Below are 22,232 nucleotides of genomic sequence, written 5' to 3'. Positions count from 1 at the left end.
CCAAACTTCAGGTAGAAATTAGGTTGCCCTGGATATTGAACATTAGATTCTAGACTCCGGCTGCCGAAAGGAGGTCATTTGAAATTTTTGGTAGACATTTGCCCCTCCGCCGACACCCATAGCGCCATCTGTACCTATTTTAAATTGCTGAGTGTTTTTGTGTGATACTTTTTCGGTCTTATCCTCATCTTATCCAAACTTTTTGCGAAAGCTATCGCATTGAGAACTTCGAAAGTAAAACCCGACAAAACTCTACTTTCAGAAAATTTGCCGACAAGAATTTTCTAGGGGGGGTGCCGCACCCCCCGCATCCCCCCCCCGCTAGCGACGGCCTTGATAACAGGTTGAGAACTCTGTATAGGGAACATTAGAGAACATTAGAAAATCGAAAAATTTCCAGCAGTTAGGGACTCGCTAACTTGTGTCCTTTCCTCTGTCTTTGAAAAAACAAGAATTTTAAGCCATCGTCGTTTTTGAATCGCCTTGCCGAGAGTCAAAAAACTTTAAATTCTGAAGGTCCAAGGGCCTTGAAAGAGTCTCTTGGCACTCTTGGGCGGGAGATCTAATCCTCGCCTTGAAGCTATAGCCTGTCAAAAACTTGTTTACCTTCCCAAGGTTGTATTTGCCTTTAAAAGACTGTGTTGAAAAGTTACAAAATACAAAATGTTGAGACGCAGTTCGAGTCTTTCGATTGGCTCTTTGGGTACAAAATAGCTTTTTCGTAGCTGCATGTAGAGGAATTGTGAGTCCCACGAATTTTACTCATCGCACTTGAAAGGCACCACAGAGTTATCAGGGCAATGACTGCCATAGGCGTATCTAACCTCGAAAATCCGTGGGCTAAATATTTCATTTCACAGCAATTCATTACATGTGATTAAGCAACGAAAAATATAAAGATACGGCTAAATTTAAGAAGATTGAATAACAGGAAATAGATATTTACATATATTTATCTATAACAGTAACTATTCAAAACTGTAGGACAAGTGGAAAAAACTCATTAGAGCTATCTAGCCACTTGCCCCGGTCTGACGTAAAATTTGTGTAGTATTAAGTATGAATTTGATTTAGAAACTATAATAGGTCAATAAATAAAGATATGTTATTTACTGTCATGTAAATTTGTTTAGGTTTTTGAAAAGAGTTTTGCTACAAGTTGTTTTATGCACACAGCCCAGTTGCTTCACACAGCCCTACATTTTACATTTGAAAAGGAAGAAAATAACTCCTTGCCATTTCTAGATGTTTTGGTTGAAAAATCTGACACTGGATTTCTCACTAGTGTCTACACTCGATGGAGTTCGTTTTGCCCAAAAGAAAGAAAAATCAGCCTCATCAAAACGCTTACACATAGGGCACTGATGATTTGTTCCAAGTCTAAACTCGACTCGGAACTTGAAAAACTAACTAAGATTTCTCTGGAGAACGGCTATCCAGAGGATGTTATTTCAGTTTCCAAGATAGGTGAGAATCAATTATAACACCAAGATATTTAGTATAATTTTGTTGTTCTTATTGTTCTTCGTTGATAAATAATTTGATATTCAAATTAGTTTTCTTTTGTTCAGGATGTATTATAAGAAAGTTAGATTTGAAAGGAGCCAAATTTGAAACATTCAACAACTCTCTATTAAGCACAGTTACAAAATATTTTAAATTCTTATTCCTAAAGACTAAGATCGTATCATCAGCAAACGAGCGGAAATCAAATAAGGCTGAACTTAGGTGGATATCATTTATGTAAAGTAAAAATAAAAGGGGGCCTAAAACACTAACTTGTGGAAACCCATAATTTATATTTCGAGTTTATACCGCAAATTTCGGCAGACTGGCATCTGTCGGAAAGATAAGATTTGAACCAAGTTCATGTTTTTCCTCTGATACCATAATGTTCTAGTTTGTCTAGATGGAATGATTTACAGCATCAAAATATTTGGAAAAGTAAAAAAAATACAGCATGAGAAAAGGCCTTTTTCGATTTATCTATCAAGGACTTGTAAAGGTCGGTCAAGTTTGGCTAGAGGTACTTTCATTTCTTTGAAAGCCAAACTGATGTTTGTAAATAATTTTATATTTGTTTAGGAATTCAATCAGGCGTTTGTGAACAATCTTTTCAAGAATTTTACTGAAAATAGGAAGAATGGAAATCGGTCGATAGTTGTTAAGTTCTAGTTTTTATTTACCTTTATGAATCGGGGCTACCTTGGCGAATTCTAAACTGTTTCGAAAGATACCTTGGACTAAGGATGCATTCGAGATTTTAGTAACGGGCGATGAGAGGGTGACACTGGCAATTCTAACAAGTTTAACTAGAATATTATATGGGTCATTAGACTTGTTATCATCGAAAACTCCTATTAGATGTGCTGTTTCATCAGGAGTGACAGGTTGTAGAAAAATTTTATTTGGACACGATGACTTTTAGAAGTAGGTTTCATTTTTTTCACCAGTTTATCAGCAATGTTTGTAAAGTAATAACCAAATATATTTGCCACTTTGTGTTGGTTTGATTCCAGGTTGCCATTTATTCTAAGGCATATAGAATTGATATTTTTTGTTCTTGTAAAATTTCTTTAATTCCTTTTCACATTTTTTTGGAGTTGTCTTTGAATTGATTGAAGTACGAATTTTTTGACTGTGCCAAAAAGGGTCTTTAGTTGATAAGAATTTTTTATAGTATTTGTTGATTAGAATTTATAGTATTTATAGTATAGTATTTTTTTATAGTTTTTATAGTTTAATTGATATCGATTTCAGTATACCATTCGTTATCCATGGTTTTAATTTTTGTTTATGCATCCGTCTTGATACTGGTTTGAGAGGGGCATGCTTATTCACAGTGTTAACGATGCATTCATGAAAGTAATTAAATTTATCATTTACATCGGTTTCAATGAAATTTCTAGATTAGCTTCTCGAAGGTCAGTCAAGTATGCATCAACATTAAAGTTTTTAAAGTCGTGGTAGAACTCTTGTTTTTATGTGTTAGTTTATAGTCGAGTTTATTGCAGAAAAGACATTAAAATATATATCTATTATGGAAGGTTTTTTGGTTCGCTTGAACTAATGTTGGTTGCAGTATGTTTGAGAGAGGTTGAAAAAAGTTTGATGTTGGTTGCAGTATGCGAGGCTGAAAGAAGTTTCATAAGAGCAAAATTATGAAGCGTTCTGTATAGGTATCTGTATCAAAGCTCAGCAGTTTTCTTTCCTTTACAAATAAGAGGAAGAAACGTTTTCGAAAGATAGTTCAGAAATTGATCGTCACTTTTTCTCCTGGGATGTCGATATAAAACACCAATTAGTAAAGAGAGCATGCTTTGAATTTGCAATCGGCATCTGTGTATGTAATGTTTCGATCAGTACGTGGTTTAAAAGTAAAATTATTGTGAACAAAGGGAAAAGGGTTTCAAATTTAACCAATGAAGATTTTCACAAACATCCTAAACTTTAACCATGAGATAGTGGGGATAGTCTCTGCTTAAAAAGTCTAATTTTTGGTAGAGCTTTTTCTCTATTCCCCTACATGCAAATCCCCCCTTTGTTTTGCATTGTACTTTTGAATTATATTATTATTTCAGTTAAAAGTAATGGAATTCTAGAACTGAATGAATTGAATATTTGGTATGAAAGCAGAGAAAGTGACATGGATAGGGATTTTGTTTAGTAGCTCCATAGGCTAAAACTCTAAAAAGCAATATAAATAGAACTCCACCATTCCCTTGTTACATAACATATTACAAGAACACAATTTACCAAAACTGTGCTAATCTTTCCTTAGTTCTGCAGTTTACATCTGACAATGAATACCAAAGTATGAATGATCATTGACAGATTACATACAGCTTAAAGTGAACATAGAATAAATTAATAAAAATGACGATGATCCAGTTTTAGGTTACATACAAGAATGCCTTATTCATCCCAGTCGTGTTTTAGACATAAGAACAAAATACATACATAACCACTGTATTAAAAATATACGCACCTTCTTTTAGGCAAAAATTCAATAACATACAACATTTATATCATAAAATCAAATTAAATTAGTTAAATTACAATTGACACATTCAGGTTTTATCTCAGTTCTTGAAGTCACATTTTAATGAGAAGAAGACATCCTTTGCTTATTTTATTTGCACTGCCATCTCAACACATACCAAATCTTTGCTATCCTGGTCTTGTAGTTCCCATTTGACAAGAAGCTTTAACTAAAACAAAGTGTATTGTAGGTGAGATGGGTCAATAAAGGGCAGTAAAGAATTTTGAATTAGAACAGAAAAAAATTCATCCCACAAATTTCAATACAATACAATCAAATTTTCAATTTTCAGCATACTTTTTAGAAAATGAAACCAAAAAGAAGAAGGTATATAACTGTTTAATTTCACCTAACTCAAAATTCCAAAAATAAAAATTCAGTATGTGAGATTACTACAATAAACACAATAAAAAAACATAACTAAATCCAACTTAAGCTCTGACTAAGCAAACTGCAGTCATCTGTAGCTTGATTAATCAGGGCCGCCGACGAAGGGGGGCCACTTTTTTGCAAAACAATAGAGTTTTTTTTCAAAATCTTTTGTTATGGGTGTTAAATTTTCCCTTGCCCCCTCACTTTTCCATCTTTGTCGGAGCCCATGTTAATTGAACTCTTAAATAGCTTCAAGTGGCAAGCTTTCTTTCAAATATGATAGGCAATTGTTTCAAAAAAGCAGTCTTTTAGTTTCGGAAAAAGGATCAAAGGAACAGTTTTAAAATATAGATCTTACTTAAGTAAGAGAAGATCAGGAAAGATGAGGGAGCATAACTTCAAATGAGATCTTGTCTCAGTAATGTTTTTAAAATCATGTCTCTGTACCAGAATACTGGCATGCAAAGGCATAATAGACCAAAGATACCTTTATTTAAAAAAGTAAGGGTCCCCAACCTTACAGGCCCTGCAAAAATTTGTTCGATGCTATTTTACATTGAAGCTGGCATTCTGGATACGATGAAAAAGTTTAAGGGGCACCAACAAGTTCAGGACACATCTTTGACAAACATAAAACAGGCTTAATAAATAAGTTTTAAGATACCTCTGTTACATGTTCCTTATTTGAAAAGATTTTAGCAAAATTGACAACAAGAAATTTACGATCAACAGTAGATTCAGTATCAAGAAATAAAATTTAAGCTAATTTAAGGAAGTACCTCTAATACAATAATCCTCAAGGTTCATAAAAAGTAATTTTCTGGGCTGGAGTAATCCAACAAATACTTAACACAAAATCATTTTTTATACTGACTAGAAAGTTTTTTATTGCCTCTGTTCAAATAATCAGGGCATTGTTGATTGAGAAGTTTGCACAAAACCCAACTGAAAAGCACATAAATAAGATTTAATGCTTTCCTATTAATCTTTAGTGGCCAGGTTTTACACATGCATTTTCAGCAACTTTGCAAAAGGCAGAAAGAACTTTGAAAGGTCAATAATTAGAAGATTGGTTGGTATCCTTTTCAGAAAAGTGAGATTACTTTGCCAACTTCCATCTTGGTATGGAATATGCTTGACTAAAAAGACCTTCACTGGAAGAGGCAAAAATCAAGACATAGATGGAGAAAGGACTTAATAGATATTTATTTGAATGCTGTTAAGTCAGAGAGACTTGGAGGACTTTAGAAAAGAGATTATATAATTTCAGAAAGAATTAAAGGTATATATAATGAAAAAAGAATTTCTTAATTCATCAAACATGAGAAAGATTGTATATTTGTTGTGATATCTTAAAGGGCATGTGTCATGAACATGATTGGCTAATGCAATACAATTATCTTTTTTGTTTAGTACAAAGCATGGAATTCAACTCCAAAGGCTTTTGTTTTATTAGCCAATGTTAATGCAACATATGCCTATTAAAAGATAATGTGAAATGTTTTTAATAGATTCAGGACATGATTAAAGATTTCCATATCAGTCCTTACTTGTGCTAGCTTGCCACAACTGATTTAATTTTATGACTATAACCACTTCCTGTTGATACTCTTCCTATCCTGACCATAAGAACTGCATGTTGTTGTAACTACTGATATGTTTTTACAAGAATATGCAGCTTTGTATAATTTTGCATACAACAGAACACTAAACCAAATAGGAACTATATATGTAAATCAAAGGTAATCTAAAAGTGGAAGAGACACTGATGAAATGAAATTGAATACACTTGTATACAATATTTCAAGTATCTACATGTACTTACTGAAGGATACTGGGATAAGACAGGGATGGCTTTTGAATATTTTACTTCGACGCCACCTTTCAAGGGGCACGTGAGGCCCGAGTTTTGACAACCATCATCGCCTGTGATGGGAAAGGGCACAGGTATGCCAGCAATCACACCGTGGACAATGGCCTTTACTTTGGTGACCGTCCCAGTTGGGTTGAAGGCAACTGAAATGGTACTGTTTTTGCCCTTGTGCAAGGTGCATGGAGTAGCAGTGCAGGGATCGATGTATACATGGGTCGCTTTGGCACTAGTACCTATCATTAGAAAATACTGAACGTTCACAATTTCATTAATCACTAGATAACAATAAAATGCAGTAAAATACTGGACCGAAATCGACTGTGCTGAGACCACGAAAACAACCTAGATATAATTTTCATAATAGACTGTGCATTTCGTTTGATAGATGATATTGGTTTACGATATCCATGTAAAATAAAGCATTCTAAGACCATCAAAATAAAAGTCTACACAAAATATCCTTGGCAATTTGTCTCCGTAAGGAGCTCCTGGCGCCCTCCCAAAATTCTGTGCCCCAACAATTTTCCACTTACTACCGCGCTGAATGAATAAAAAACAAGTACAATTTCAGCTCACAGCAAAGTCTTGAAAAGAAAGATTTTGGAATGGATTCTGCAAATAGCTAACCAATTTGGCTAACCAATGACATATTGATACCGATTTAGATCAAAACCAATAAAACTTACTGCCACAGTCCTTGAATTTGATTTCCATGCATGATGCGAGTCCAGAAAGGAAAACTGCTGCTGATATAAATTTCAGTGACAACATTTTTGCGATTTGGTGCAAGTCCAACAACAGAACAGGAAGCGAGAACACACATGGGACGATGACTGTTATTTATATCTATCATAGACTCCCTGTGGTTCGGTAGAATGCTGCTCTCTGATTGGTGAAATCGTTAGTGAGCCGATGGTTCAAAATATCGATGTTTTGGACTCGCAGTCCCACCAAAAATAGTCAAATGATTTGACAATCAATCATCGGCAAATCATGAGAAAAAATCGGGATAGCGAACAGAAAACCTTCTCATCTTTTGTGTTTTGTAAGCAAAAGAGAAGGCAGTTGTTGTCGAAGCTGACGAAGAAGCTGTATTTTATTATGTCCATCCAGGGCTCTAGCCAGGGCCGCATTAAAAATTTTAAGGCCCTGGGAGCATCGATCCTCAAGATAACACCATTGTAAAAAATTTATAAAATAAAATGACAAGCGAGTGGATTGTGTTTGTCAAGACCACTGGATCGAGCTTCCTATTATCTTGAAATACCGAAGTTTGAAGCCCGTTCAATTTCAAAAGGAAAAGGGCCCCAAACAATAGCGGGGGAACACTCTTTAAAACGCTTGATAATGTTCTTATGCGGCAAAACCAGTTATCTGAAACTTTAGCAACGGCTTCATACATAATTATCAATGGTAGTTGCTCTAACCCAAGCGAAAACGTAAGAGAGAGTTTTCTATGGTGGCCCATTAGTGCCACACGGTATTTTCTTGTTTTCAATCTTGTTTTCATTATCTTCGCTTTTAATTCTAATTTTTTATTTCCATTTCATTTCTGATCCATTTTTATTTAATTCGAAAACTTGAAAAAAAAATTTTTGAAAAGAAAAAAAAATTTAAAATTTTTTGAAAAGAAAAAAAATTTAAATTGTTTTGAAAAGAAAAAAAAGTAAAAGCAATTGGAAAAAGACAGGTGGCCCATCGGTGCCATCGCGAGAAGTGCCATCACTGATGCAAAGGAAACGTTAATTTTACGGGTAAAATTAAACACTGATACACAGTCCATACCAAGGGAATGCAAAATAGAGTTTTCTCCATTCCTGCTTTGAAATTCTTTTTATTCTGAACTTCCACAAACACGAGAAAACAGCCCATCAGTGCCATATCCCAGAATGCCGTGTAAGAAAGGCGGGAAATATATCCTCGTGCATCGAGCGTTGCAGAAAGTATAAAGCTCAAAGAAGCAGCAGGAAAAGCACAACGTTTAAAACCAGTTTTGACTCCATTCAAAATGTCCAAAAGAAAACAATGGAATGCAATGTATGACAGGATGTCAAAGAAAAGATTTGGGAAGAAGGATGAAGCGGACGAGGGTTTTCTGACTGTCCAACGATTGTTTAAGATTTTGCGTGACATATTTAAGTAAGTCAGCTTTCAATTTATCATCTAACTTCCAATCAGATCTGGTTGCAGCCATTTTGCTTTGCTTGTGTTCAGGTCTAGTTTTCCCGCCTTTTTGTACAGCATTGCGGATGGCATCATCGGGCATGGCACTGATGGGCTGTTTTCTCGTGTTTGTGGAAGTTCAAAATAAAAAGAATTTCAAAGCAGGAATGGAGAAAACTCTATTTTGCATTCCCTTGGTATGGACTGTGTATCAGTGTTTAATTTTACCCGTAAAATTAACGTTTCCTTTGCATCAGTGATGGCACTTCTCGCGATGGCACCGATGGGCCACCTGTCTTTTTCCAATTGCTTTTACTTTTTTTCTTTTCAAAAAAATTTTAATTTTTTTTTTCTTTTCAAAACATTTTAAATTTTTTTTTCTTTTCAAAAAATTTTAAATTTTTTTTCTTTTCAAAAAATTTTAAATTTTTTTTTCTTTTCAAAAATTTTTTTTTTAAGTTTTCGAATTAAATAAAAATGGATCAGAGATGAAATGGAAATAAAAAATTAGAATTAAAAGCGAAGATAATGAAAACAAGATTGAAAACAAGATTGAAAACAAGAAAATACCGTGTGGCACTAATGGGCCACCATAGTTTTCGTAGCTGCACGCGCACTAAAACGAGTTCTTCAGATTCAACTGTAAGAAAGTGCTTCAAAACAGGGCCTATTTAATGAGTAGAATAGATGACTAGAATATATACAGTATGTAACTTTTCAAATATTTGCAAAGAAATCACTATTAAAATAAGAATAATTTTAAGAACATTTGAACCTGAAATTATCAAAAAGTTAAGAATATCGAGGCTCGACAAAAATTTTCTGGTTCTTTTAAAGAAAGAGTGTATGTTCTTCAGCAATTTTCTGTTAAATTGATATATTGTTATTCGTCTTGTTTGAATGATTGCCTAATGTAGCTTATAAACATCAAAATTATATTTTTATTACTATAATAAGCCAACTCTCACTCTCGTTATTGTGGACACCATTGGCCTTGAATTCTTTTCATGATGCTTGAAGTGAAGCATTACCTTAGATTTAATAGCTGGTACACTATCAGAGACATTATTGTTGTAGAATGCGGCGATCAGTTCCTTGATATCTGAAACCCGGGTTTTAACACCAGTCAAAGCAACACCCGATAACATAAGGAAAGCGAATTCTGCGTAGCATTCGGGACTTAAATTATATAATCTAAAGTAAAATTTAATTATGGCAATATGCCTCATAGCTAATATGTTAATTCTGCTTAATTCAACGTAAATTGCATCTGAGGTCGTTTACGATTTGACACCAGGAGCATATTTACGGGCTTGCAAGTGGAGTTTTTCCAGAGTTGGCCACCCCTTTTGGCCCCAAACCTCACACGAATAATTCATAGTGGGAATGATCAAATTGTCGAACAAGAACATAAAAAGCCTCGGATTAAAACCGTCTTTGACATTTGGCTATAGCACCATAATTCAAAAGCTTGTATTTTATTTTGTCTTTCATTGCTTTTCCTATAGTCAAGGCTTCACATTCGTAGTTAAAAATAGAAAGAATGTTGAGTTTTGTCTCCCTGTTGATGTTGCTGTTAAACAATTCTTTGTGGTGTTTAAATGGAATCTTCGCCATTGCACTGTGTTTCTTTATTTCTTCTTTAAAGCGTCCGTGCTCTGTGAGTAATGACCCAAGATAACAATAACTTTTTTAACTTGTTGCAATACAGTTTTCTCTGATGTTATGCGAATATTAGTTCCCGATATTTTTTCCATTACCATTTCCTTGGTATTTTTAGCGCTCAGCTCAATACCGTAAATTTTACATACAATACCTGCCAAAAGTCTTGAAACACTGACGTCAATTTCCTATGTCAAAATCAATCATCCCCCTCTCCCCTAAAGAGCAATGTTGGTTTACTATCAAACGGGTTAGGATTTTAGGAAACACTTTCTTTGCGCTTCTTCAATGATATTTCTCTAAATTATCAACTTTGTTGTAGGGGGAAGGGGGCGGAAGTAGTAATTTTTTCATGAAAGAAATGACAGATATCAAATGCAGCGTGAATAGCCGGTGTTCCAAGTAATTTTGGCAGGCATTGAACATCGTTTTGTCTTGTTATCATAAGTTGAAGTTCTTCTTCAGTTTCTTTAATGATGAAAATTGTGCCATCTGCATACCTTAAGCTTGGTGATTTTGATGCCATTTACTTGGATTCCAGCTGAGAGCTTCTTGTACGAGTTCTTCGCTATACATGTTAAACAGGATTGGCGATAGTATGCATCCTTGTCTAACTCTCCGTTGTTAGTTCTGACCATGTTTGGTTACAGTATAGATTGCTAGTTAGCCTTATTTCTTCTGGTGGTATTTCATATTTTCTGAGAACTTCTATTAGCTTGTCGTGTTTTTTAACCCTGTCGCAGGCTGTTGTGTAATCTATAAAACATACAAATAGTTTTCTTTTCTTTTCAATCATTCTTTCGCTGAGTATTCAGAGCTGACAGATACCTTCTCTTGTTCCTTTTTCTTTTTTGAAACCGAGTTGACTTTCACCAATTTTTTTTTCTGCCAAAGATGTTAGTGGCTTTGAAAGAAGCAAACATTTAGTAAACTAAAGCTTTTCGTCTGACACTCTTCAGAGTTTAAAACGTCAGAACATAGATCGAAAACTCTACGCTAAGAAATGTATATAACCAGTTGTGGATCGAAATAGGCCAATCAGAAAACACGAGCACATGACTGTATAGGTTGACCAATCAGTGCCGCTTGCCTATTGAGAATGTTACCAATGGAATCCTAAGGTGAAAACGAACTCCTTTTATCTACACAGTAGCGGTTTTTTCGTGCTTATGTAGATAGATTCCAAAACTGCTAGGTGGAACGACGATCGGGCTTTACCAATAATCCGAAACATGTCGCCATTGTAGTTTCTTGCACAATCTGGGTTTTCTAGTAAATGCTGCCCGATAGCAGAATCGCAGGTTTTAGTTGTAATTTTAGAATTGCAAGACCGAGGTGGCTGTTCTCTTTGCGGATGGGTTTTATTTCTAATATTAGACGGAACATGTTGTTTTATTCTATCCTCCAATCTTTGGGTGGTGCGTCCTACGTAGCCAGTATAACACTGGCACGTAAATTCATAAAAAACAGAACTTTTTTGTGTGGCAGGAAGGCAGTCCTTTTGAATGGACGGAAGGGCCTTTTTCGTACTATAAACAACACGTGGGTTGACCGCAAAGAAACAATTTGAAATGGCCTGTTTTTGGCTTTCAAAACGTCGGGAACTGTCACCGATATATTTCCTAGCGTAGAGTTTACAATCTATGTTTGACGTTTTAAACTCTGAAGATTGTCAGACGAAAAGCTTTAGTTTACTAAATGTTTGCTTTTTCAAAGTTTTGAACCACCAAAAGAAAGTTGTTATTCCTCTCTTCATTATCTGTAACAAAATTTTGGAGGCATGGGATATGAGACTAATTGTGCGATGTTTGTCACATAATGTCGTATTGTCCACTTTTGGAATGGTGACAAATGTGAATTTTAGGTGCCAAATGCCAGTATTGTAGCAGTCATTTATTTCCTGCCTTTTTTGTTAATTATTTTGGATAATGCTTTATATCTTCTTTTTCCATAATACCAATAATTTTTTCTGTCATCCATTTTTGATTTGTTCCTCTACGTTCCTTTTTACCGCATATTTCATCTGAAACTCCTGTTAGGCAATCTTTAAGATGATTCCATAGACCCGAGGTGTTATTCTGTTAATTCATGGTTTGGTTTAAAGTTGTTGCATATTTTTCGCTTATTTCATTGTTATTAAGCTTGTTTACATTCCAGGTTTTTACAATATTTTTCTTTCTCTTTGTTTTTCAATTTTGCATGGATTTTTATCCAAACTGGGTCGTCATCTGACCTACAATCTGCATCTTTTCTTGTTTTTGCATTTTGATGGCATTTCTGTATCTTTTGTCAATTAGAATGTTTTCAAGTTGGTTTTGTGTCATTCCATTTGGACTTGTCCATGTTGATCTTGCACTTTTAACAAGATTTGAATAATCGCTTCTTTATGTACCTCAATGAGCTGAATGAACGTTCTGCTGAACATGATACTGCTGGAATAGCTTGCTTTGCTTTATTGCTTTGCTGCAATTTGCATCAAATCAGCAAAATGGAGACCTGAATCCGAAACATTGTCACCATGCATGATTTTCAACAATTCGATATCAGCACACGTTTTTTGCTTGAATAAGATGCCTATTTTTGCGGCTATTGAACATTTTCTGTTACATTTCTAGAAAAATATTATATTACAATTTTTTGGTTTGCAAGGATGATTTTCTGAGAAGTGGCAAAATATTGAATGAAACAATTAGATTATCTTCAAAATTAGATTATCTAATATCTTTATAAAACCTGGGAACCATGCAAAGATTTGTTCACTATCCGTTGTCATGAAATGTCCTGCTTGAATACAGGACAGCAGAATCTTTGAGGGACTGGACAAAAATTCACAAATGCAGCAAGAATGAATCTTACAAGCAGTGCCGCCGAGAGGCGGCCTGGGCCTAGGGACAAAGTCCCGGTTGGGGCCCTAGAGTCGGATACAAAAATTTTTGAGACCATGCCCTTTTTTAAAATGGGAAACGCCCATTACTTCCAAACGTTTGCGCACGTTATAGAATATCGTTAAAATATCATAAAATGTTATAAAAAGCATCAATTCTAGAGGTCAGCGATATAAGTACGCTCTTTGACCACACCCTTTTAGCTGATTAAAGAGCACTTCAAAATGTGTTCTTTCAATTCTGACTGTTTTTTTCTGGTGAGCCACGCAATATTAAAATTTAATATGAAAGCAAACTTTTATACATTGCACTTTCGTCCTTTAAAAGTTAATTTTTCTTGCTTTTTCAGTTGCAAACTGATCAATGATATTGTCGGAATCAATTTGTCTTGCTAGTTTGTGTTCGATCGAAAGAGTCATGGGTCTGTCTTGAGTCATTGTTGAACGTAAGCGGTTCTTCATTAATGCTGAAAGGGGCCCCAAAAGTATAATATATCTTTATGCAACGAGTCTAAATGCAAACATAACTCACTTGAACGGGTCATAGATTAAAACAAGATTACCTAATTTTTTTATCAGGGCTCCCTTCCACCAATAAGTACGATTTTGCAAAACTCAGGGAAACCTAGCTTAAAAGATGAATCATAAAACATGTAATCTAAGGTTTATTCAGCATTTCTCGGGGCCCCAGACTCAATAAATAAAACTGATAGGCCTAAAATTCAAACAAGACCCAGTGTACGGACCCAATGAAATTACTGCCACCATTTTCGATATTACGGCTTTTGGATATACTGTTCTTGTACTTTGGATATACTTTGGATATACTCCTCTGAACATACTGTTCTTTTCTTTCTTTATTTAAAGTTGGAAAAATCTGTAGCTAAATTGAAGCCAAGTAATTTAGACTATCAATGCTCAATATATTTCAAATCAAATATAACTGATGTTCCATACGTATTCCTTGCAAAAATCAAAATACAATTGAACGATGAACATTCTGAGATTTTTTCTTGAATATTTGTAAACTATTTAAGAGTATTTATTTTGTTTGAAACTGAAATCCATATTTGGCTAGATCTGTATGACAAAGATCTTGCAGAGAGCAAACGAAATCATATCATTCTATTATTGCTACTTCTGAAGAGAGACAATTCGTCTTCAAAAAGGCTTCAAAGACTTGCTTTGAAATTTCAGATTGCAACAAGGTTCCCGTAAGATCTCATAAGAAACTGAAATTGCTCAAAATGTTTAAGAAGCTCTCAGTACTGGCTCATGAAAATACATGTGCATTCTAGCACTGCTTACCAAATCTAAGCCAAGTGTTGGTGGTTTCAACTAGTTGGGTTTTAAAAGGACCCAATAGGACAAGCAAATGGGCCCACTGGGGCGACTTTCCAACCAATCGGTACATTAGAAGCGTCGTCTAGGAATACCGAGCTGCATAAATGCTTCTTGATTAAAAAAACGTCTTGAATAAAAAGTCTTGAATTCAAGAACGTGGAAATATTATGAAAGTGGGGGTACCTGTTGAAAGGGGCAACCTAACAAAAATTTCATAAGGTTTAAAAGCCTGTTTAAGGGGCACCCTAATAAAGATTCCATAAAGGTTAAAACGGCTGGTACATAGAGCCTGGCTACAATGATTGAGATGTCGTTTTCTGGCTTAGCTGTGGGTAGTGCCGCCGAGGAAATTCGGAGGCCTTGCGGCAGAACGGAATAAAGAGGCCCTTTGCGACCATGCCCTTTAGATTCGCTAAAAATCCATTTCAGAATATTTTTCGCAGTAATTTTCTATGTCTGCTATGTCTTACTCATTGCTTTTACATACTGGAGACTTCCAGGGCCCCCTCAACCTCAATGGCCAATTTAGCATCGCCACCACCTCGCGGTAACCCTGGTCCTGATCTTGTTTTCTTTTGGTTTTTCTAAAAGCAGATTGAATAGAAACATTTTTGTCATGGCCCCAAAGGGTTACCCCTTTGCTCATTACGTATAGCACCTAAGCAATTCAAGGGCACTTTTTGGTTATGCAGTTGGCAAAAATGGCAACTCAGTGAGCTACAAAGAGGAAGGTAACCTGAATTTTGGAAAAAAATGGGGGAACGTACCCACTGTGCCGCCTGGTTCCTACGCCTTTGATTGAGTTTGAGACATCATTAATGCCTTGACAAATATATCGAGCATATGTGAGCCAACATCGGTAGCAATCTGAAACCTCTTCAGCATAGTCAAATTGCTTGGCAAATCGATTAACAGTTCTCTCTTGCATGTAGGTATCAAGAGATACTTGAAACCTAGATTTCATTAGCATTCATAATATTGATATGAATTCATATCGCTTGGAAATTAATTTCATGAAAAGGGCACTTTGCTGCCCCCGCACCACAATGGCAACCGTGGCTCCGGCGCCCTTGTTTCTTTCTTGCACTCACGAATGTCTTATCTATCGTTGCAAACTGTCTATGTAAACGCGAAAAGGTTTATAAATGTAGCGAAATTAAAGTTAAATAAAAGTTTTTCATTGTTACTGTTATCATCTTATTACAACTATTGTATTCGTTTTTCTTATTACCTTTGGCCCGCTTAAAAAAAGGTCTGAAGGATCTGGCCCAGTCTCCAAAAAGTTTGCACACCCCTGTATCATTAGCTATGTTTTAACATTTACACGATAACCAACTGTTGGAAAATTCGGTCTAGTTTCGGGTTTTGAGAAATACAAATGCAGAAAGGATAACATTTCCATTAGAATTATTACATAAATTACACAGATTTTTAGCTATGAGGAGAATAAGTTCCCCGTCGAAAGCTTCGACGGAACAGACAGCAATGATGGAATTGCTTATCGGATCTTCCGTTCTTTAAATTTGAAGTGGATTCTTGCACATCATAACAGCCAAAATTATTATTCGAGTAAATGCACACTACAAGGTACATCTGTTCTAAAGAACCTTAGTGTAAAGAAAAAATTCTGAGCCAGGAATAGCAAAGCCAGTAAAAACTCGGTACGGTCGGTACTGGTGGGATCCCCATTTGTGAATGATAACCAATCAAAACTGTTGTTACTAAAGGTGCTCTACTACTGATTATTCTTCGTGTAGACTAAAAACAGCAACATTCCAAGAATTAAGCCTTGTGTTACCACTGTAGATACTTGAACAATTCTTATAACAAGAAAAGGTTTCGCTCGCAAAGGCCGATAAGGAATTTGTTTTCGGTAATTCCTCATAACTCCATTAGGCTATGTGCTAAATTTTACCCACCTCAACCATGACAAGATAAGACGTCGACAGGAAATTTCATGACAAGAGTTTTTTAATGTATGTAATATATGATAAGTCATGCAACGGCATAAAGTATTAAATACATATTCGTTGACAGTTCTCTAAAAATGAAACAGGTAAACAAGAAATGGAAAATGAAACAGGAAAACAAGAAATGGGGTGCTGTTCTTGAAAAAGATCGCCGAATTTGTAGAAACAAGGGTATCAAATCAATGTAGATGGGAGGGGGTATCCCGCTCCAGCTGTAGCCCCTGAAATCGTAAACCTAAAATCTGATTGATAAAGAAACTCGAATCATGCTCTGTAAATTTCTAAAGTGTTTTTCTTAGCAATATAGAAAGGACGTCTAATATTCATAACGAGATGCAAGAAATTCATAAATTTCTCCCTGGAGGTAGCAGTTGTTCATCGCGAAAGATTATTCAACTGTCTCGTTTAGTCTTCGAAGAACAATGGCTACATAAACACATCGTACGCTGAAAGGCGAGGCCTTGATTTCCCAACTCTTCATAATGGCACAATAGGTTGAGCAACAGGTCACCTTTCAGCCATAAACACTGACTGAATCCAGCTGATGGTCCATTCACAGATCTTTGCCAGGATTTCAGCATCGCATTTTCCCTTGAGATTCAAAGAATGGTCGGCATCGTGAAGCCAATGCACTCTTACATCACTGCCGATTCTATCGATAGTTGATTCCATCAAGTCCATTCTACACATAGGATCTTTTGTGCCACTTACAAACATCACGGGTACACTTAGATGTATCAGGTGAGCCACTCGAAGATCATTGTAGCGTTTTGGTCGATGCAAAGGGTAAGACAAACAGAAAACACCCAAGATAAAAGGATCCTCCTTGCCATGCAAAGTTGCTAGTTCTGCAGCAACACGACCGCCCATAGATCTTCCTAAAAACACAAAAAATTAACTGAGATGATTAGTACCCTGAAGAACAATGATTGATAACCATATAAGGTACACCTTATGAGAAGATACGTGCAACGCAATCAATACATATAACTCATTTAAGCTGTTCACTTATCGTCCAGATACCAGTTAAAACTTTCTCTGACAAATTCAAAATATCAGCTGACAAAGAATTTCATGCCTTGGCAATTTGTTTCCTGAATTTTTTTGCAGTACTGGATTATTTTTTAGTAAATAAGTAACACCACAGCGCGAAGAGAATGAACAACATAAATCAGTAATAGCTTATATTTTGCCACAGCATACGGGGCTTCATCAGAGCAAAAGATTTTTTTCCCTGAATTGAAAATCTACTTAAATGACCATATAAAGTCAAACTCTATTCAAATTCGACAATATCCAAAAATTCTAAACAAGGTTAAATAACTGGTTAAACTTTTTCTTGCCAAGTTGTGAACAACAGGATCTTCTGCTTACACAAAAGGAAGTGTGTCTATTCTTAAGATTGAAGTTGCATCCACCATCGCTAAAAGTCTAAGTAAAACAGGTGATGCGATGCAGTCGGGAGTTCAACTGCTCTGTGAATTGAATGGTTTAGACAAGGTTACTTTGGATTTTATTAGTTGAGACAATACTGAACATTCGCGATGTCTATTTGTCATAAGGACACATTACCTCAGGATTGGCTTGTTCTTGATTTGAGTCGACTTGCCTACGAAAACTCTGCTGGACTTTCGCAACACTGCCCCGTTTCTAAATCAACAATCAACGACTAGTTGCCAAAAGAATATTTTATGTAAACATTACTAGGGCACGCATGGCTAGCAAATATTCACGTTGCAAAACATAAATTGAAGATTTATATTCAAAAAACAAAAAATCTACCTCCAACAATGCAACCCTTGACTTTGAATTCTTCACTTGTTTTTAAATGTCTCTAAAAGAAAAAAATTGACAACATAATTGAAAATGAAATAGCCCTCTGTGAATAAATAGGACTGGATTGACTACTAGAAAAAAGGATAAAAAGTGTGGATGCATGGCTGTAACAGCGATTATCTCTTAGAAAAAGCAAACAAAAATAACAGCCAAGGAAAAGAGAAAAGTATATATCGTTGGCATGTGATGAGGCACGACTCCCTTTGAAGGGCATCAGGAAACAAATGAGGACTAAAACGATTTATTTATGTCATACCACTGCTGCTGCAAAGCACCTAACTCTGTGGCCGAAATTCGGTGTTTTGCAAGTAAATCGCAAGCAAACCAACCCAGCGCGTGCAACAGCCTGCGACAGTTCCTTCAACTGCTGTATGTTCATGTCTCCTCCAGCACCGTGGGTTATAACCACTGCAAATTCACTCCAGGTAGATCTTTCTTTGGGTAGACTGACTATTCCATTGATGATGCTACCCTGATCCAAACTAATTTTCACTGGTGTCTGCAATTAATTCATGAATTGTGTCATAATTTTCACTGTTGATCTTCTTTATATCAAATATTTTCACGTCATGTAAAGTAAAGTACACAAAAAATTGTACAATGCTGATGCAAACAAATTCGACAATCTAAAAGAACATTAAAGCAAGCATTTGCCTAACAACATACTTGTATATACCCAGGAGATTTCATTTCACTCAAAGTGAAAATTAAAGCTTTCATCTAAAATTGATTGACCCTGAAATAGGCTTGGTGAAATTGAGTAAACCATTCTATTTTTATTCATTAGACCAGGCTTTCGAATTTCAAAATTAACAAGATGTGCAATAATTGGAAATGGATGTGGAACACTGAGCTCAAAAAAACTATTAAAATAAAAAATGCTACATTTTCTTATCATGTTAAAGTTCTTATTCCGAAAAACCAAGTTTCTCAATTACACCATCTTCATCAGACTCAGACAAATCAACCATTGCTGGAGCTCTTGATTGTTTATTTCATTTTCCTTTTCAATGTAACTCCACAGCCGTGGTTACTATAACAGGAAATGAGTAGAGACGACTAGGAAACAAGAAGAAACAAGAAGAAACAAGTAGAAAATAACAGGAAATGAGTAGAGACGACTAGGAAACAAGAAGAAACGACTAGGAAACAAGAAGAAACAAGAAGAAACAAGAAGAAACAAGAAGAAACAAGAAGAAACAAGTAGGAAACAAGTAGAATTGGTATTGATGTATTGCAGAAGGAAAAACAATAAACTCATTAATAACATTCATGACACAACATTGCAAATTCCCCTTCTTGATAACTATTGTAACAATTTTTGTTTTGAACAACTACTGCTCAAAGACAATACAGATATCATCCAGACAAGGAATTTAAAGCAACTTGCAACAGAAATTTACAAAACTATTCATCACGAAAACCCAAGTTTCATGGAAGATATTTTTAGCATAACTGAATCACCCTATAACCTTGGCGGGCTCACTTTCACTAGAAATAAACCAAGGCCTATAGTATATGCAGGCCTATAGTGTTTGGTTTATTTCATAAGAAATAACCCAGACGTGATGAGCTCCAGATTGTTTTAACATTCAAAAGGCATCAATAACATGGAAAGAGGGTTCTAAATTGACAACCAGTGCTGCTTGTTACCTAGCTTTGGAAGTAATTGACAACATATTTTTGTTTGCAAAAAAATTTCTTTTCAATAGGTTTAGGAGGATTGCTTTAGTGAAATGTGCTTAAAAGAGTGCATTTTCTAAGGAACTAGAAGCATCAAAATTCAAAAATTTCATCCTCCTTTGGAGGCAACCATGATGCCGCCTCAGGTAGTAACTTTATCGCTTGCCGTTCTGATATAGAGATTTGACAAAACTATTAGGAAAATTCCGTTATTATCAAATTGAAATGAAAGTTGTGAGTTATATACAGAGTTAGATTGACAAAATTTATTGGAGAGGTTTGTGACAGCAACTAAAGAATTTCAGGCAAAAAATTTTTAATCAGATAAATTTGAAGTCCACGACCCCCCCTTCCGCCCCCAGACAAGGCTTGCCTCATGATGGCCCTGGCAGTGGCCTATATGTTCGGTCATGTCGATCTCCAAAGCCATTGCTGTTGTCTAAGATCATTATGGAAAACTCAATGATATTGTTTTTTATACAAAAAAACTTAATTTAAATAAAAGAACTTCAATGTACAAGAAAAGCAACCTGTAATCGCTGAAAATCTACTTCTTGAACAATGTTTGAATGTTTGGAGACAGGGCCTAACTCAAAGTTTTTCCATTTTCTTTAACGTTGGTAACATACAATTCTAGCTATATTAAAGCTAATTGAAAATCAACTATATATATATATATATATATATATATATATATATATATATATCATAGATTGAAGAAATTAAAACTACATGGTTTATCTCTATAATTTCTTCAATCTATGATATATCACGCTCTACGTGCTAACGTATTGAGCACTGTGCTACGGAAGTATCAAAAGACAAATTTCTATATATATATATATATATATAGAAATTTTATATATATATATAAACAAATACCGAATTCAATAACACTAACAGTAATAAATGAATTACTAATAAAATACATAAATGTACAGTAGGTTCTCTGCCATTTTACATAGCCGTCTTGTCCTATGAATGGTTTGCAAATGCAGCATGAGCAAGAAATTGCTTATATAGTTTTCATACTTACTTTAAGGGTGATTATTTTTAAGCTTGTTTATATTTCAGCACTTGCGCAAACCCAACCACTAGAGCTTTGATCTCTTGTGAAAAGTAGTAAGTAATTCCGGAAAAAATATTGCATTAATTAACAAATTTTTAGTCATCTTTTGTGACCCAAGCAGTTGATGCTTCTACTGAGAAACTTTGGGGGAAATGAACACAAGACAGAATTTCACTCAATGAGGGCCTAGATTTTTCGATTCTCCTTGTTTCTCCTCATTTGTATTTTAGCTTTTTTGTTGTTTCCTGTTGTTTCCAACATTTATCCAAAGCTCTCTCAATGATTTTTTTCCATTTGACTTCCAAAAACAAACAAATTATCATCAATGGCACTGTGAGATGAAGAGATGTTTCAGTGACTTTAGAATATTGTCAGGGTTGAACTTAGTTCAGCAAAGTTAAAGATTGGTTTATAAAAATTATCAGCATCTGGAAATCTCTAGACTACTGGCAGACATGACTAATTTTCCCAAAGATGAATTAAGTTGAGCATCAAGAGAAATATTTATCACTAGAAAGGCAAAAGGCACACGCATGCATACTGAAAGCCCTGGCTAGGGCAGAGTATAAGACATATAAACGATTCACAAAATTGCTAAATGCAATTTAAGTTTTTTCATTTATGTAAGCCAGCTTACCTATCAGAACTTGTCAGGAAAAATTGTTACGATGGAGCAAAGGTGGCTACAAATATTCAGGAGTGGCGCTAGAGACAAACATTCAAGGTGCAATAATTTATATTCATTGTAACTGCCAATGATGAAGCCGCTGACAAAAAAATAAAAAATGAGATAGCATGCATTTAGGTGATATGTCCCATATAGAAACCAGAATGTTTTTGGCAGTTTTTCCATTGAAAGAAACTTGTCCCAATATTGCCTATATCCTTTTTATAAGAATATTGTTTATAAGAATATTCAGGCTCAGAATCATCCATTTTTGCAACCGCACCCTTTAGATTAGCTAAAAATACATTGAGAATATCTTTGCACTCATTTTTTTGTGAAGTGTGCCTTGAAATTTTGTTACTATTGATTAATTCCATTCTTAAAATTGAATTCACTACTTTATGTTGAAATTATCCAATTTGAAATTAAAGTAGCATTGTCAACTGGCATTGAAGGTGGCACATTATTTATCTAATATTACGCTTTAGTTCTAATGCAAATTCTTATATTTTTCTTATTTGAATAATTTCAATATACTTACCTCATTTACCTCCATTCTGCAAATGGGACTGTTATTTGCAACTACTCATTGTGTGCCATTTTGTTTCTAAGGGACTTTGCTCCTTCACTGCTTCTCGACCTCGATTTGGGAATAAAAAGAGGCAAG

General features: G+C 35.2%; 2 protein-coding genes across 4 annotated transcripts; both read right to left on the bottom strand.

The window, feature by feature from the left end:
- Positions 1 to 3,972: 3,972 nt before the first annotated feature.
- On the bottom strand, positions 3,973 to 7,131 carry LOC135690279 (NPC intracellular cholesterol transporter 2). Its single transcript, XM_065207790.2, has 3 exons — positions 6,974 to 7,131; positions 6,240 to 6,520; positions 3,973 to 4,211 (listed from the first exon to the last, which is right to left on the bottom strand). The coding sequence occupies exons 1-3, from the start codon at positions 7,056 to 7,058 to the stop codon at positions 4,128 to 4,130; spliced, it is 450 nt and encodes a 149-aa protein (XP_065063862.1). The 5' UTR covers positions 7,059 to 7,131; the 3' UTR covers positions 3,973 to 4,127.
- An 8,632-nt stretch (positions 7,132 to 15,763) lies between these two features.
- Positions 15,764 to 22,227, bottom strand: LOC135686116 (testis-expressed protein 30). 3 transcript variants are annotated; one of them, XM_065202298.2, is made up of 5 exons: positions 22,107 to 22,141; positions 21,536 to 21,603; positions 18,403 to 18,645; positions 18,093 to 18,144; positions 15,764 to 17,188 (listed from the first exon to the last, which is right to left on the bottom strand). In XM_065202298.2, the coding sequence occupies exons 3-5, from the start codon at positions 18,523 to 18,525 to the stop codon at positions 16,818 to 16,820; spliced, it is 546 nt and encodes a 181-aa protein (XP_065058370.2). In that variant the 5' UTR covers positions 18,526 to 18,645; positions 21,536 to 21,603; positions 22,107 to 22,141; the 3' UTR covers positions 15,764 to 16,817. The 3 variants fall into 3 exon arrangements, with proteins under 3 accessions (XP_065058370.2, XP_065058378.2, XP_065058361.2); XM_065202306.2 differs by lacking the exons at positions 21,536 to 21,603; positions 22,107 to 22,141 and adding an exon at positions 20,866 to 21,504; XM_065202289.2 differs by lacking the exon at positions 21,536 to 21,603 and having other exon boundaries at positions 15,765 to 17,188; positions 22,107 to 22,227.
- Positions 22,228 to 22,232: the final 5 nt, after the last annotated feature.

This window comes from Rhopilema esculentum, chromosome 10, assembly GCF_057945365.1.
Source record: "Rhopilema esculentum isolate cy_ngs chromosome 10, ASM5794536v1, whole genome shotgun sequence".
Taxonomy (NCBI): domain Eukaryota; kingdom Metazoa; phylum Cnidaria; class Scyphozoa; order Rhizostomeae; family Rhizostomatidae; genus Rhopilema; species Rhopilema esculentum.
The sequence above is the reverse complement of the archived record's forward strand: the minus strand, read 5'-3'. Positions and strand labels throughout refer to the sequence as shown.